The 14,406-nt window shown below is 59.0% G+C and overlaps 1 protein-coding gene across 1 annotated transcript in view; it reads right to left on the reverse strand.

Moving 5' to 3' along the window:
* Positions 1-14,406, reverse strand: part of LOC125090460 (kinesin-like protein KIF19) — a 33,452-nt gene that overhangs the window by 12,285 nt on the left and 6,761 nt on the right. Inside the window, exons 6-14 of the mRNA XM_047713128.1 lie at positions 14,255-14,380; positions 13,378-13,572; positions 10,436-10,588; positions 9,737-9,859; positions 7,809-7,959; positions 4,596-4,773; positions 3,280-3,463; positions 2,085-2,355; positions 1,326-1,447 (exon numbers count right to left, since the gene is read on the reverse strand). Of these exons, the coding sequence (XP_047569084.1) occupies positions 1,326-1,447; positions 2,085-2,355; positions 3,280-3,463; positions 4,596-4,773; positions 7,809-7,959; positions 9,737-9,859; positions 10,436-10,588; positions 13,378-13,572; positions 14,255-14,380 (1,503 nt within the window). The remainder of the gene's footprint in view (positions 1-1,325; positions 1,448-2,084; positions 2,356-3,279; positions 3,464-4,595; positions 4,774-7,808; positions 7,960-9,736; positions 9,860-10,435; positions 10,589-13,377; positions 13,573-14,254; positions 14,381-14,406) is intronic.

The raw sequence follows: 14,406 nt of genomic DNA on the forward strand, positions 1-14,406 counted from the left end.
ACAGCCTTCACCCTTGAGCAAAGGTGGCACACAGACAGACGTTGTCAGAGCAGCCTCAGAGCCCACAGGCCCTGAAGAAGACACACAGAGTCACCACGTGACCCCGCAACCGCCACCGCCCCCCCCCTCCCCCCCGCCGGGGACATACACCTGAAGAACTGGGATCAGGGACTCAAGCAGGTGCTTGACACTCATGTTCATGGCAGCATCACTCCCAATAGCCACGCGGCAGAAGTACCCATGCCCAACAGCAGATGGCGGGACAGACACGAGGTGGCCCAGCCACACCATGGAACATCCCTGGGCCTTAGAAAGGATGTTCTGACACCGGCTTCCGCAGGGACAGACCTGGAGGGCATTGTGCTTGGTGAAGGAAGCTAGTCCCAGGAGGACAAGGACTATCAGGTCCCCGGGTCATTAAACCCACAGAGACAGAGAATAGATGGTGGTCCCAGGGGCCGCATGCTCCCTGGGGACAGACTTGCGGTTCAGTGTTAACACCTTTTCTGAGCTCCTGGAGCGAGTCTAGAGAAGTGAGCCTGAGGGTGGTCTTGGGGACCCTGGCACACACTACAGGACACACGGGAAGAGAGGAGGAGAGGCTCCAGAGGCCGCATTCTATGATCGAGCAGGAAGCTCTCAGATCACATGTGGCCCAAAGCCACAGATGATGCAGGTACCAGGGATGCCTAACCAGGGGTGGGAAGTGGCTTTACACACCTTCGCATCCCTGGACCAGGCCCTGTGCTACACTTCTGCCCCTCACCCGCTGGAAGCCTGGGAGCTCCCCGTTTTCTCTCCTGAGAAGGTAAAGCAGGGGGGCAGGGGCCCGAGTGGCAGGCAGGGGTGGAGCTGGTGACAACAGCAGCCATCACCAGAATGGGTGCAGAGCCGTCCCCCGGCCCTCTTCCCCGGGGTGTCCCTGGAATCGGCCTCTGATGCCCCAAACCACACAGTGGATTGCCGACACGCCCCAGAGGAGAGCTAAAACCCACTCAGGTTCCCCAGAAGATGTCCCTCCCAGGATCCCCGAGGCACCCCAGTCCACCCCACGCTCTGGCATCCTTCCCCTCAGCCCTCTGTCTCCCACACAGAGTCTGCAGCTGCCAAAGGGCACGGGTCCGTGGGGTGAATAGCGCATTGGACCCAGAACACCCCCTCGCAAACCTTCAGGGCACCCCCAAAACCTCCCCAAAGCCCAGCCACCGGCTCAGCTGACCCAGCGCTGCCCGCGCTGGCTCCTGGTGGGGGCTGAGCTTCCTTCCCCAGTGTTAGGGTCGGTTCCCTCATGGGGCTGGTGGCGGGAGAACCCCGGACGGACTCACCTGCAGGGAGCTGGACAGGACCGAGTGCAGCAGCATCAGGTGGTTCAGCGAGCCCACGCCCAGCTCCCGCAAGTACAGGCGGAAGCGCCGGTCCAGGGCCTCCGGCACCGCGACACCACCACCTGTGGGACCCGGGAAAGCAAGCAGATGGGCGAGACGTCCCTACTTGTGGGAAAGACAGATCTTCTTTTTATGGAAGTTTGCAGGCAGATGTTCCAACCTGATGAAGGAGGATTTTCTGGGGGCCGGGGGTTACACACACTTCCCCGTGGACGGTCGGTGCCGCATGTAAGCGGATTTCTGACATGCTGTGCTTGGCCTTCCCTAGCTTACATCACAGAGAGTGTTTCACACTTGGGGACAGGGGCTGGGGACAGGGCCGGGGACAGGGTGGGGGACAGGGGCAGGGGACGGGGCAAGGGACAGGGGCAGGGAACAGGGGCAAGGGACAGGGACAGGGGACAAGGTGGGGGACAGGGCAAGAGGCAGGGGCCGGGGACAAGGTAAGGGACAGGGATGGGGAAGAGGGTGGGGGCCAGGGGCTCGGGAGAGGGCCGGGGACAGGAGCAGGGGACAGGGGCAAGAGACAGGACAGGGGACAGGGCAGGGGGACAGGGCCAGGGGCTGGGGACATGGTAGGAGATAGGGATGGGGTACAGGGTTGGGGGACAGGGCTGGGGTGAAGGCCAACAGGGGTCTGCCCCTATGCCCTGGGAGACCGGGACTCTGCTCAACCAGGGCCAGGGAGGGCAGCCTCACCCTGCACCAGCTGCCACAGGTCCTGGATGAGCCGCTCGCACAGCAGCCGGTGCTGATGGTGGCGCTGGATCACCAGGTCCTTCTGACGCAGCAGGCTTCCCCGGCAGAGCTTGTCGGCCCGCAGCTCTGTGTTCTCCACCTCCAGCTCATGCGCCCGGCACAGCAGCCGCAGCACCTCCCGCTGGTCCTCGCTGACCGCCTGCGTGGGCAGCAGCTTCTCCAGCTGTGACACCTTCCTCTTGGCATTGGCCAGCCGCCGCTCCAGCCCGGCCTGCCGGGGACACAGAGCACTCAGGGCCGGCGCCTGCAGTCTGTGATCCCAAGCCAGTGCATTCCAGGGGGCTCAGCTTTGCAAACCGTGCTCACGAGAACACAGGGGGTACCTATGGGCCCCAAGGACATGTGCCCATCGCCCCGCACTAACCACACCCTTTATCTCTTGTGTTCTGATGCTTTCACATCTGGGCCCTCGCCCACCCTGGAGGGACTTCCCCTCCCAAGGTGAGCTGGTTCCCAAGTGCCTAAACCACTTACCCAGGAGCACAGGTCTCCAGGGCAGACCAACCAACCCAGAGCCTGCACCCCAACCCCCTCCTCCACGGGGCTCTCCACGAGCCTGAACAGACACTGCACGGTGACCACCGCGCAGACGCAGGGGCTCTCCAGCCATGCCAGAATAGGGACCCCGAGACGATGAGCCACTGCGTCACAATTCATGGTTGTGCAAGAGGCTCCTTTGTGTAGGGAGGAGCCGGACTGACTTCTTCTGACCATGTCCCTCCAGCCTGTGCCCAAGACTTGACTCGGGAAAGACGGAGCAAGAGACCAAAGCAAGCATGGGCCCGTGGGGAGCGCCTGCCCACAGGACCCCTGGAGCTGGAGGCTCTGCCGCTCTGGACAGAGAGGGCGGCTGTCTGCGCAGACAGGCAGGAGCTGCCCTGTCTCCACGGCCACTGGCTCCTCTGTCTCCCAGGCCGCCCCTCCTGAGCACTGACCCCTGCCACCCCCTGGGTCCATCACTAGCATGAACGGCAAGGACTCTGCCGTCGGCTTCCCCTGTCCCTGGGGATGAGGAACAGTTCATCTCAGCTCCCTGGGCCTGGTCCCCATCTACAGGATGGTGGTGGCAGGCCCCACCCGGTGTACTGTGGTCATACCGCTGTTATGACCCTGTACACACAGCCCCCACCCCAACCTTGAGGGCCGCGGTCTTCCGCTGCTCAGCCAAAAGCATGTTGACCTCCTCTCTGGCCAGAGCCACCTCATGTGGTTCCGAGGACTCGCCCTCGTCCCCATCCACGTCGGCCTCTGCTGGCTCCTCGTCCCTCTCTGGTGTCCTGTCCCTGTGCACATGCTCGTGGGTCTTCTCCCGCTCCCAGCTGCAGCCACAACAGAGGGGCCAGGGGTCAGGGTGCAGGCCGTGCCCGGGCTGGTCTACCCACAGGCCTGGGCAGAAGCTGGTCTGCTGCCTCGTCTTTCCAGTCTTGTAAAACACAAAAACTCACAAACAAAAACCGGAAGGAAACAGAAGCAATGAACACTACACAGGATTGTCGGACGATGAAACACAGGACTCTGCTGCCTCTGGCCCCAGCTCTGCCCCGGGGGCTGCTGGCCACCTGCACGCAAACACGCCCCCGCTGAGCCCAGCTCCCTCAGCCACAGGACTTGGGGGGCAAGAGCACACTGGGGCTCTAAGGATTAGTGTGATCACCTCCACTCAGGGCAAAACCTCAGAGGGCCACCAGCAGGCTGTGAACAACAGTGGGCGCCGTTCGGGGGGTCAGCGGGAAGGAAGGACAGAAGCAGCAGGACTGGGGGCAGCGTGTGGATGGAGTGGATCTCTGGGTGGAAGAATTCCTCTGGTACAGGTATCACACTGTGTCTAGCTCAGAAAATACACAGAAAGAAGGAAGCGGCAGAAGGAGAAATGCAGGAAGGACGGGACAAGAAAGCGCTCAGCGTAGGTTACCGCAAGCAGCAGACCCAGGCGTCCCAGTCTGAGCAGGGCAGGGCCGGGCACCCCCGCTCCTGGTGTGACTGTAACTAGCACCCCTCCCCCGCTCAAAAGCATCCCACTCCAGGTGACCGACGGCACAGTCCCTCCGTATGTGGTCAGTCCATTCACGGTATGTACAAATAGCAAGGATGTGAGAACGGCAGAAGGGTCCTGGCCTGGTGGGTGGGCACCCCCTCTGAACCTCAAAGTCCTCTTCTCTGAAATGGGGTTGATCCTAACCTGCCAGGGCTGGCTCTGGACCCCAGGCTGGGACAGAGAGATTGCAGGGACCCGGATCTCCCACCTGGCTCTCCCACTGGGCCCAGCTTGGCTGCAGGGGAAGGACAGCAAGAAGGGATTGGGCCAGGAGTCCTGCCCAGGAACACAGGGTGCCCCCACTAAAGTCCCCCTTGGGGACCTACAGGCAGTAGCACAAAGGTGCTCCCATCAGTGGCCCGTAGTGTCCTGGCTGGCCTCCCTGCCCCGTGGGGCTGGCATGTGAGCACACTCACTCTGCAATGGTCAACAGGTGGCGGGACACGTCAACGTGCAGCTCGATGTTGGTGTTCTCCAGCTCCACCAGGCTGCGCCGCATCTCCAGCTGCTCCTTGAAGGCCCCGATGAGCTGAGCCCGGATCTTGTTCATCTGCAGGCGGCTATCCTCCTCTCCATCATCGGCAGGGATCATGACTGGGGGCGGGAAGAGAGCCAGCTGCCCCAGGAGCAGTGCCACCTAAGCCCGGCTTGTACACCTTGCTTGCCCACCAACACAGGGTCTGCACCAAGGAACTCTATACATGTTTAGAGAGATGGGTGCGTGGATGGATGGATGGATAATGGATGGGTGAGGGATGGATGGATGGATGGATGGATGAGTAGATGATGGATGGATGGGTGGATGGGTGGATCATGGATGGAGAGACGGATGGATGGATGGGCGGATAGATAAATAATCGAATGGATGGATTAGATGGTCTCTTTCCCTGGCTTGAGGTCAGATTACCGTGGATTAGAGTCTCAGGCACCCAAGGAGGGGTGTGGCTGGGCTAGCCATCTGAGCTCAGACGTCGCCTCCTCAGGGAAACCCTCTCAGATTCTCAATCTGGGTCCACCTGACACTTGTGCTGGTAACACCCTGCTTTCTCTGTCATAGTCTGCTGCATATTGATGATTGATAAACATTTTGTGATACATCTGACACCTGTTTCCTGCTAGAATGTCAGTTCCACAGAGCAAACTAGTTCTTTTTGTTTCCCATGTAAGTTCCTACCTAATCGTTGTCCATGATTCACTGACAGTACTCCCTGGCTGCCCCACAGCAGCTCCACTCTGGCCACACATGGTCTGTTCCCCTGACCTGGAGGGCAGTGATCAAGGGGCACATTTTCCTTAAATACCAAGTGATCTGAGATGGGCAAAATGAGTACTGCATCCAGAGACTAGATTACTTAGTCATTAAAACAGATCTTGGGGTACCTGGGTGGCTCAGGAGTTAAGCGTCTACCTTCGGCTCAGGTCATGATCCCAGGGTCCTAGGATCAAGTCCCTCATCAGGCTCCCAGCTTGGCGGGAAGCCTGCTTCTCCTTCTCCCTCTTCCCCTGCTTGTATTTCCTCTCTCGCTGTGTCTCTCTCTCTCTATCAAATAAATAAATAAAATCTTAAAAAAAAAAACAAACAAGATTTTGGGGCACCTGGGTGGTTCAGTGGGTTAAAGCCTCTGCCTTTGGCTCAGGTCATGATCCCAGGGTCCTGGAATCAAGCCCCACATCGGGCTTTCTGCTCAGTAGGGAGTCTGCTTCCCCTCCCTCCGTCTCTGTCGACTCGTGATCTCTATCAAATAAATAGATAAAATCTTAAAAAAAAAAAAAAACAAGATCTGGAAATGCTCAAAATGCTCCTGACAGAGGCGTGTACACCAGGGTACACCCCAGGCACACCACAGCAGGACCCAAGGGAGCCCATCATCCCCTCAGGGCTCACCAGGAGACCACCACCCCTCGCAACGTTGCCTGTCTCCCCAGAACACCTAGGACCAGTCCCAATAATTAAGAGCCTGTCCGGGTGAAAGCCCTTGCAGCATGCATCCCTGTTGACCCCCAACCCCGAGGAAGCCCAAACATCCTGGTGACCACCCAGCTTTGCAAATTCTCTACAACCACCCCATCTTCCTTCCCACTGGCCTCCCAGCCCTCCACTGGCCCATAGGTCTCGGTCTTCCATCAACCACAGCCCCTGCCCTTTGAATACTTCCTTCACCCTCTTGCTCCAACAGAACCCTGAGCCCTCCAAGTCACCTAAGACAGAGGGACACCCATGTGCCCAAGGAGGCTGAGTAGCTAGAAAGCCCCAAAGTACTCATCAGATGGGATGAGATAGACTCCAATGGAATGCTCTGCAGCTGTTTGAAAGAATGTGGCAGATCCACCACGCAGGTGGACGGCCCCCAGGACACGCCACTATGTGAGGAAAACAAGGAACAGAAGAAGTGCTGCAGGCTGGTGTCACTCGCAGAACAGCCCAAAGTCGACGCCCTGCTTCACACACACACACACACACACACACACACACACACACCACGTGGCCCTCTCTGGACGCCAGTGTCCATGATGCTGCACAGAATACGACAGGCTCACATCAAAATGACAGCAGTGACCTCAGACAACGCCCCCTCTTCCCAGTGCTTAGACACAATGCCTGACTTATAGGACCTCAGAGCACAGAGCAGTCGGCAAACCCACAGGACAAACGACTCAGGTTCTTGAGCTAGAATCGAAAGGAAAACCACGAAGAGGATTCAGTGGATGGCCACTGAACAGAAGAGACCACATTCAAGGTGTAGCCTGGTGACACGGCTGGCCTTGCCTACCCACCATCCGATGACACCAGCAAATGCGGGAGCATCCTCTCAGGTGTGGGAAAGGCACCGCTGTTTTGTGTTGGCCAAGTCCTTGTTTCTTGGGGAGTACATCCTGACCTATTTCTGAATACAGTGATACGATGTCTGGAATTCAATTCGAGATGATGGGATGGGGCCACGTGGGAGGACAGAGCGAGTGCGAGTGGCAAGGAGAGTATATATACATATACTTATATATACCTGACATTTCTCCTGGTGTTTTTAAGGACACATTTTTTACCTACCGGTTAGCTTTCTAGTTTTTGGAAAAGTTATGATATGCTGACCCATAAGGGAGACCTACTGAAGGCTGGTTTGGGAAGAAGGGGGGAATGGAGAGAAACTGCGTGATAGGCACAGGGTCTGCTCTGGGACCAGGCAGAGGTGGTGGCCACAGGGTACCGCAGACAAGCCACAAACGCCACTGAGCTGTACACGCGAAGATGGTGAACTATAAGTTGTGCAAGCTTTGCCTCAGTAAATAAATACAAATTTAGATGCTGACATTGGGGGGAGTGGAGAACTCTCTGTACTATCTCTGCAGCTCTTCTGTAAATCTAAAATTATTTTGGAATGGAAGACTGTGTTTTTAAAGAGAAACTGATCTGGGAGGAAGGAAGAAACAAAAAAGTGGGAGGGTGGGAAGGACAGGAAGGTAGAAAGGAGGTGCTCAGGAGAAGGCAGGGAAGGCAGCCGCTCCCCCCACACGCTGTGGGCCAGGAAACAGAAGGCAGTGCGTGGCAGGTGAGGACTGAAGCCCATGGCTGCAGCCACGAGCTTGGGGGCGCAGGCAGCAAAACCACAGGGACCCCAGGAGCTTGGCTCTACCTTGTGCATCCCGGGTACCGGGGTCGCCTCTCCTCTCCTCCTCCTGAGTCTCAGTTTTGGACTTGAGGCGCTCGATCTCCCGGCGCAGATCAGAGATGACGTCCGTGTACTGCGCAATACGGGAGGACGCGTTCAGCAGGTTACGCTTCACCTGGTGGCGGGGGGGACCCACAGCCAAGGTCAGCACTTACGGAAACTGCCCCACCACGTGACGTGCTCATGATGCCACGAGGACGACGGCACATTTGGTTCGGAAAATTCAGATTGATGCAACTTAACCTTAAAGACAGAGGGAACCGGACTCCTACCCCATGGGGATGAGCCCTGAGGACACCAGCCAGACACAGAAGGACACGCCCGGGAGCCCCAAACACACGACGACCCGGAGTCGTCAGCCTCACAGACACAGAGAGCAAATGGTGGGGCCGGGACTGGGGGAGTGGTTGGGGGTCTGTGCATCACAGGGACAGGGTCTCCATATGTGGGAATGGAACATTCTGTAGCTGGACGGTGCCCCTGAACTGGACACTGAGAAATGGTGAAGATGGCAAATTTTATGTCATGCATATTTCGCCACAGTCAAGAAATTTCCCATGATCTGTCAAGGATTGTTGAAAGCCCCTCCGCTTGGGTAAGCGCTGTGATCGCTCAGATCGGCGCCCTCTGGACCGTCCCCTCTGGGGTTCTCTGCAGACGTACACATCTGCAAACACACACGGGGCTTCTCAGTAGAGGTGGCTTCGGTTTTTTATGTAAATTATATCAGACCAGGGCTCCAGCCCCACACGGGGGCTCAAACCCATGACCTTGAGATTGAGACTCGCCAGCTCCACCTACTGGGCCTGCCGGGTGCCCCCCAGTGCTCTTCTCTAACTTGGTTTCCTCATCCAGCACTGTGGCTGGGAGGCCTCCGTCCGCACAGCCGGGCCTCGCCCATTCCCTCCAAAGCTGCACAGCAGTCCACGGCAGGATGCACCCGTCTGCACACCCCGTCCCCTTCTGTAGGCACTTTGGAGCTTTCGAGCACGTGGGCCCGAGTCTCTCTCTGGTGGGTCTGGAGGGTGAAAGGGCTGGTCGCCATCCGCACACCCTGCCCTCCTACATTCGAGGCCTAGCGTCCTCGACCCAGCCTCTCAGCTCTGTCTTCCCGGCCACTCGTCCTTGTAGCACCCCGGTGGCTGCCATTTAGAGCACTGAGCATAGTTGGAAGTGAGATACTAATCTGTGAGAGGTGGGGTTTGCCATCTGCCCCCCACACCCGCAGCGAAGCTCACAGTTTGGCTGAGAGCAGAGGCCGTCCTGCCACTGAGCTCAGGGCTGTGTGGCAGGGAGGGCTTGACCCAGGTTTGCTGGAGAGGATCACAGATCTCCTCACTGGCCGCCGGGCATGCATCCCCGAACCCACGCCCGGCCTCCTGACGCGAGCCCTCTGCACTGAGCACAGAAGCCAGAGCCAGAGAAGCCAGTGCTCGCAGCACTGTCCCCAGAGCCGGGCACCCTGTGCTGTGAGCCTGCTCTGCTCAGGCTGTGGAAGGTTGGAGAAGTGGCTTTCTCTCTCTCTCTCTCCATGCCTTGGCTGCCCAGGTTGCAGAACGGGATAACAGGCCCCACCTTCCAGGGACATCTGGAGCTCACAGTGCACCTGGAGGACGGCTAAGTCCATGTCGGAAACATCCCAAGCCCTGTGACTGGGGCCTCATGTGAAGAAAGGGCCTTTGCCGATATAATTAGGGATCTCAATACAAGACCGTCCTGGATTTGGGGGGCCCGAAACCCAAGGCCTGCGTCCTCATCAGAGAAGAGAAGGGACAAACAGAGAAGTCAGGCGCCACACACCCAGCACTGCCAGGAGCCGGGGTGGAAGGGGGACCACCCCCAGAGGTTCCGGAGGGAGCATGGAGTGAGAATTCGGCACGTGGGGGCCTCACCCGCGTCTTGATGTTCTTGGCCCTGTAGGCGTACAGCAGGGTGGTCCGAGACTCCTCGAAGGACGTGCTGGCCGGGCTGATGTGCGTGATCATCACTGTGCGGCTGTTCCCCCCCAGGGCATCCTGCTCAGCAGAAGGTCCTGGTGGAGGTGAGGGGAACAGGACCCCACCTCCCGTCCCAGGCCCCTCTGGACCAGCCCTCTGCGATTCCTGCTCCAAACCCTGAGAAAGGCAGGCAATGCCAGGACCGAGGGTTTGGTGCTCAGAGAGGGGACGCCAGGACAAAGTGAGATCTGCACCTGGCCCACCCCAGCAGACTTCTGCTCTGATGAGAACAGAGTAGATTGAGAAGCCGAGTCTACGGGAACGTTTCTGTACTGCTTTGCTGGCCTGTTCACCTACACCCTTGCTACATAAATAGAGGGGACAGTGTCCAGCTCAGAAAAGAGGGGAAAGTCTCACTGTTAGACTATCCAAGATAGGACAGGCAGCATCAGTAAGGTAGTGAGCTCCCTGTGACTGGGAGTGTGCAAGCTCAGGCTGACCCCTCCTCAGATGGATGGGGTGAGAGTCAGGCAGTGACCAGGCATGGTTTGTACAGGGTTCTTGTGCCTTCAGGGGTTCCTGGAGGGGCCCTGAGACCCAGGTCCGGGCCTCCCTCCTGGCAGGGACGCCCCCTACGAGGCGTGTGGGCTGTACCTTCAGCAGTCTTGTGAGCTTGCTGTCCCGGAAGTTCACATACTGCGCCCGGCTGCCGCCTTTCTCGCTGAGTGCGCTGATGCAGTTGCCCAGAGCCAGCAGGGAGCGGTTGATGTGGGCGCCCTCCTTCATCCTCTTGCCGCGGTTCTGGGTCTGGGTGGGAGAAGAGAGGTCCGGGCCAGGCCGTGTGCTGGCCCATCCCTCCCGGGCCTGAACGGCTCCGATGGCATGCATGGATGGCTCAGGTGGCTACAGGAGGGGACAAGGCAGAGCCACGCGCTTACACTCACCGGGACTCTAAGCTATTCGTTAAGTGAGATGAGAACTGGGGTTGGGGGTTGTCTGTGCACAGGAGCCCCACCTTCATGAGACACAGACCGGGGTTTGTCCTGACAGCAACCCCCACACCGGAACTTCCCCAACCTTTGGCCGTGGCTCAGCGACCCCTCCTGTAGGGGCACTCCGCCCCGGCTCTCCGAAGCAGGGACCGTAGCAGCCGGCCCCCCATCCTATTTCTTCCACCACTTCGCTAGCCCGGCAACCGCCTTGCTCTCTGCTGCATTCCACGTCTGCCCGCCCACTCCCCGATGGACCCCAGGCTCCCTGGTAGCCAAGTGTCCCCGGAGCCCAGGACCCTGGCAGCACCCAGCCCGCAGTGTGGGCTGCACGGATGAGCCAAAATGCCCTTAGGATAAACACCTCTGAGTGCAAGCACGGCACGGTCTCTTACTTTCTTCCCCTTATCTGTAGTTTCCACGTTTTCTGCACTGTGCTTCTAATACATTTGAAATCAGAAAAAAAAAAAAAAAAGTTTTTCTCATTAAGGGCGTGGGTTTGGGAGGCAACCTGGAACATGGTTTGAGAATCTCGGACAGATTTCCCAGTCTGCCCCAGCTTCCTCACTCTCCAAACCTCACAGGGCAATGGGGAGGATTTAGTGTGTAACATGTGCAACAGGCCAGGTCGGGCTAGGCCCCCAGAGGCAAGCGGTAAATGCCAGCTACTACGTTTGTTATGGGGGAGCCGATGCAGGGCGGGACCACAGCTGCTAGTGTGGCCAGAGCCAGGGCAGCTGCTCATGTCACGTGTCTGCTCATAGAGTTGGGGGGCTTTCTCTGAGACCTCATGCCCTGGAACAAAGGCTTTCACAAGTGATTTTCTATGAAGAAACAACAGCTCGTGAGAGGCAAGCAGATTGTAAAAGTAACCCACGTAAGCCACTTGAATATACACCTAAACCCAAACCAAGGCCCAGAGAGGGACAGGGGCTTACCCAAAGGCACACAGCAAGTCAGAGCAGAGTGAGAGCAAAGACCCAGACCCTGGACCCCTCCTGGCAACCCTCTCCATCTTGTCCCGAGGACACAGCTGGGCCCAGCTAGAACAGGCCAGAGTCCCAGACCTCTGTCACACGAGGGCCCCCTATGTGAACTTGTCTGTACCCACATCTGTCCATGGGTCAGCCATGCCCTTCCCTCGGTGCTCTAATGCTCTGACAACTGGGGTCCTTGCTGACCCTGGGGGGACTGCCCCTCTCAGCATTAGCCAATTCCCAGCGATATAGAACAAGCTTTTCAAATCCAGACCACCAACCCAGAGCCCACACCTCTGCCACCTCACTCTGGGCCACTGTCACCCCGCATGAATCCCCCAGGGCCCCGGGGACCAGACAAATAGCCATTATGCCCCAGAGCCATGGAAGTTACTCCAACTAGCCATCCTGAGCCTGCTCACCCCGCCACGCCTGCTCCTCCCGGGGAAACCACAAGAAGGCTCTTGCCTTCCTCTGCCTGCTGACCAGCCCTACTGCCCACCCCCCACGTGAAATCCCACACGCCCTCCTCTGCGAACTGTGAGTAGGACTATCTTCCCAATGGCGGTCGTCTCCGGGTCTCCTGGCCCTACTGTGCGTCAAATGGTCTATGAACACATGGCATTTCAAAGCAGTCTGCCCCTGGCCGCTAGCCCGGCCCTGCTCACTTCGGCTACAGGCACACCAAGGGCAGGGCATGAACAGATGCGACGACCCTGTGATCAAACCCCAAACAGAGAGTGTCAGTGCAAACCGGGGACCAGCTAACACAGCAGCAGATGGCATGGATTTGGGCAAGACACCCCGGGGTCCAAAGCTTGGATCTAACACTGAATATCTTGTGCACTGCCAAGTCACCACACCACCTGGGGCCCAGCCCCCACATCTGCGGCCCACCTTATCCTCTGCTGGGGGGATTACATGGATTACACCTGCTGAAGGCCTGGGCGTTTGGTGACAACACTACTGTGTGAGTGCGGCCTCCGTCCAGCACGTGCTCTGTGCCTGGCCCTGGGCTGGGCAGAAGGTAAGCACAACCCCCACTTCCAGTGACAGGTACCTCCAAGGACAGGCGAACCAAGAGCTTGGGGGCAGGCAGGTGGGACCCTCAGAAGAACTGTCAGGCTTACATCCACATTGGGCTGGAGTAAACTGGGTGCCGTCCTCCTAACAGCCATGCTTTGCACACACTGTTCCCTCCACCTGACATGCCCTTCCTTGCATCCCACCAAACTCCTAAGGACCCCCTCAGGCTCAGCCCCGAGACTGCATGCCAGCACCCTGCCCTCCTCTGGGCTCGCACAGCCTCTGCATGGACCCCAATCTCAAGGCCTCCCCGGGCCTTCTTCATCAGCTCATGCATCTGTCTTCCCCCCAGAGGCTCGGCACCGGGGCGGGTCTGGATGCCGCTCATTGTCGGGACAGCCTGCCACTCAAGACCTACAAGCTTGCAGGTACCAGCCCTGTGGGCTCTGCCTCGCAACACTTGAGACTCCATGCGCGGGAAGCAGGTCGCGAGCGGGCGCCGCCCTGGGAGCTGCGGGCACTGGAGGACGAGGAGGGGCAGGGCCCCGCTCACAGACCGCGAGGAGTAACCGCAGGGATGTTGGGTGGGGGGTGGTCAAAGAACCTGTGACGCCCGCTCCGAGCCTGCCAGGTCCACCATGAAGAGCCTCCCGACGCGCACTTCCTCCAGTGAGTCTGCCCCGCGGCTCCGCCGGCGCACAGTGACCTGTAGCACTGCATGGGAGCGAGAGGACGTCTTGTTGGCGGCCGTGGGCTCCTGCGTGCGCTGCCGGTTGCCTTTGGTGAGGAGCTGCATGATCTGAGGACACAAGCGGAGTTGGGCAGGGGGGGCCACACACTCCCCCAGCACCACGTGGGGCCCACAGGAGGGCTGGTCCCCCAGCCCCCCTCGGGCAGCTCTTTGCAGAACCTTGTCTGGTAGAAGCAGTGTCTCGGTTATGGCTCGGAGTGACCCATCGATTGAGCTAGCCAATCCAGCCGGGATGGCAGAGGGCAGACACTGGTGTCACCCTCCCCCTCCTCTACCCATGGCAGACCCCGTCACTGGGTCACCCACATCTTCCCCACACAGCCAGGACCAGTTCTAGAACCTTCCGCCACAGAACCCCGCAGGCATACAGGCTCGCTGAGGTTGGCAGGTGGGCTGGAACCCATCTGTGTGCAAGCCGCTGCAGGAACCAGGCCAGCCAGTCTCGGCGGGGTGCCCACTGTGTGCCAGGAGGTGCTGGGACCACAGAGCACATGGGGGATTTCAGACGGGCTGGGACTGGCTGGGGTGCTGTGTGGGAACGGGCTCCTCACCCACATCTGGGCGCAGAGGGAACAGTGGTCAGCAATGTCTGCCCTCAACGCATCGTTTGCCACCCCGTTAGCGGGGAAACAACGTGAGGCTGCGTGTCTGGCTCCGCTCCGTGAGCTCTGGCGAGCGTGGCGGCTGAGGCCGAGGCCCCTTTCCCTCCGTGGGCCCCTGTGACCCTCACCTCCTGGGCGTTCGAGGTGGAGACCTCCATGATGCCTGCGATCTGGATGTTGCCCCGAGAATCCTCCCTCAGGTCCAAGAACCCCGAGGATGGGTTCAGGAGATCCCGGATCACTTCGTTATAAATCTGGGAGGACAGACACAAGCGGGAAA

The sequence above is a fragment of the Lutra lutra genome, chromosome 18, assembly GCF_902655055.1.
Source record: "Lutra lutra chromosome 18, mLutLut1.2, whole genome shotgun sequence".
NCBI lineage: Eukaryota > Metazoa > Chordata > Mammalia > Carnivora > Mustelidae > Lutra > Lutra lutra.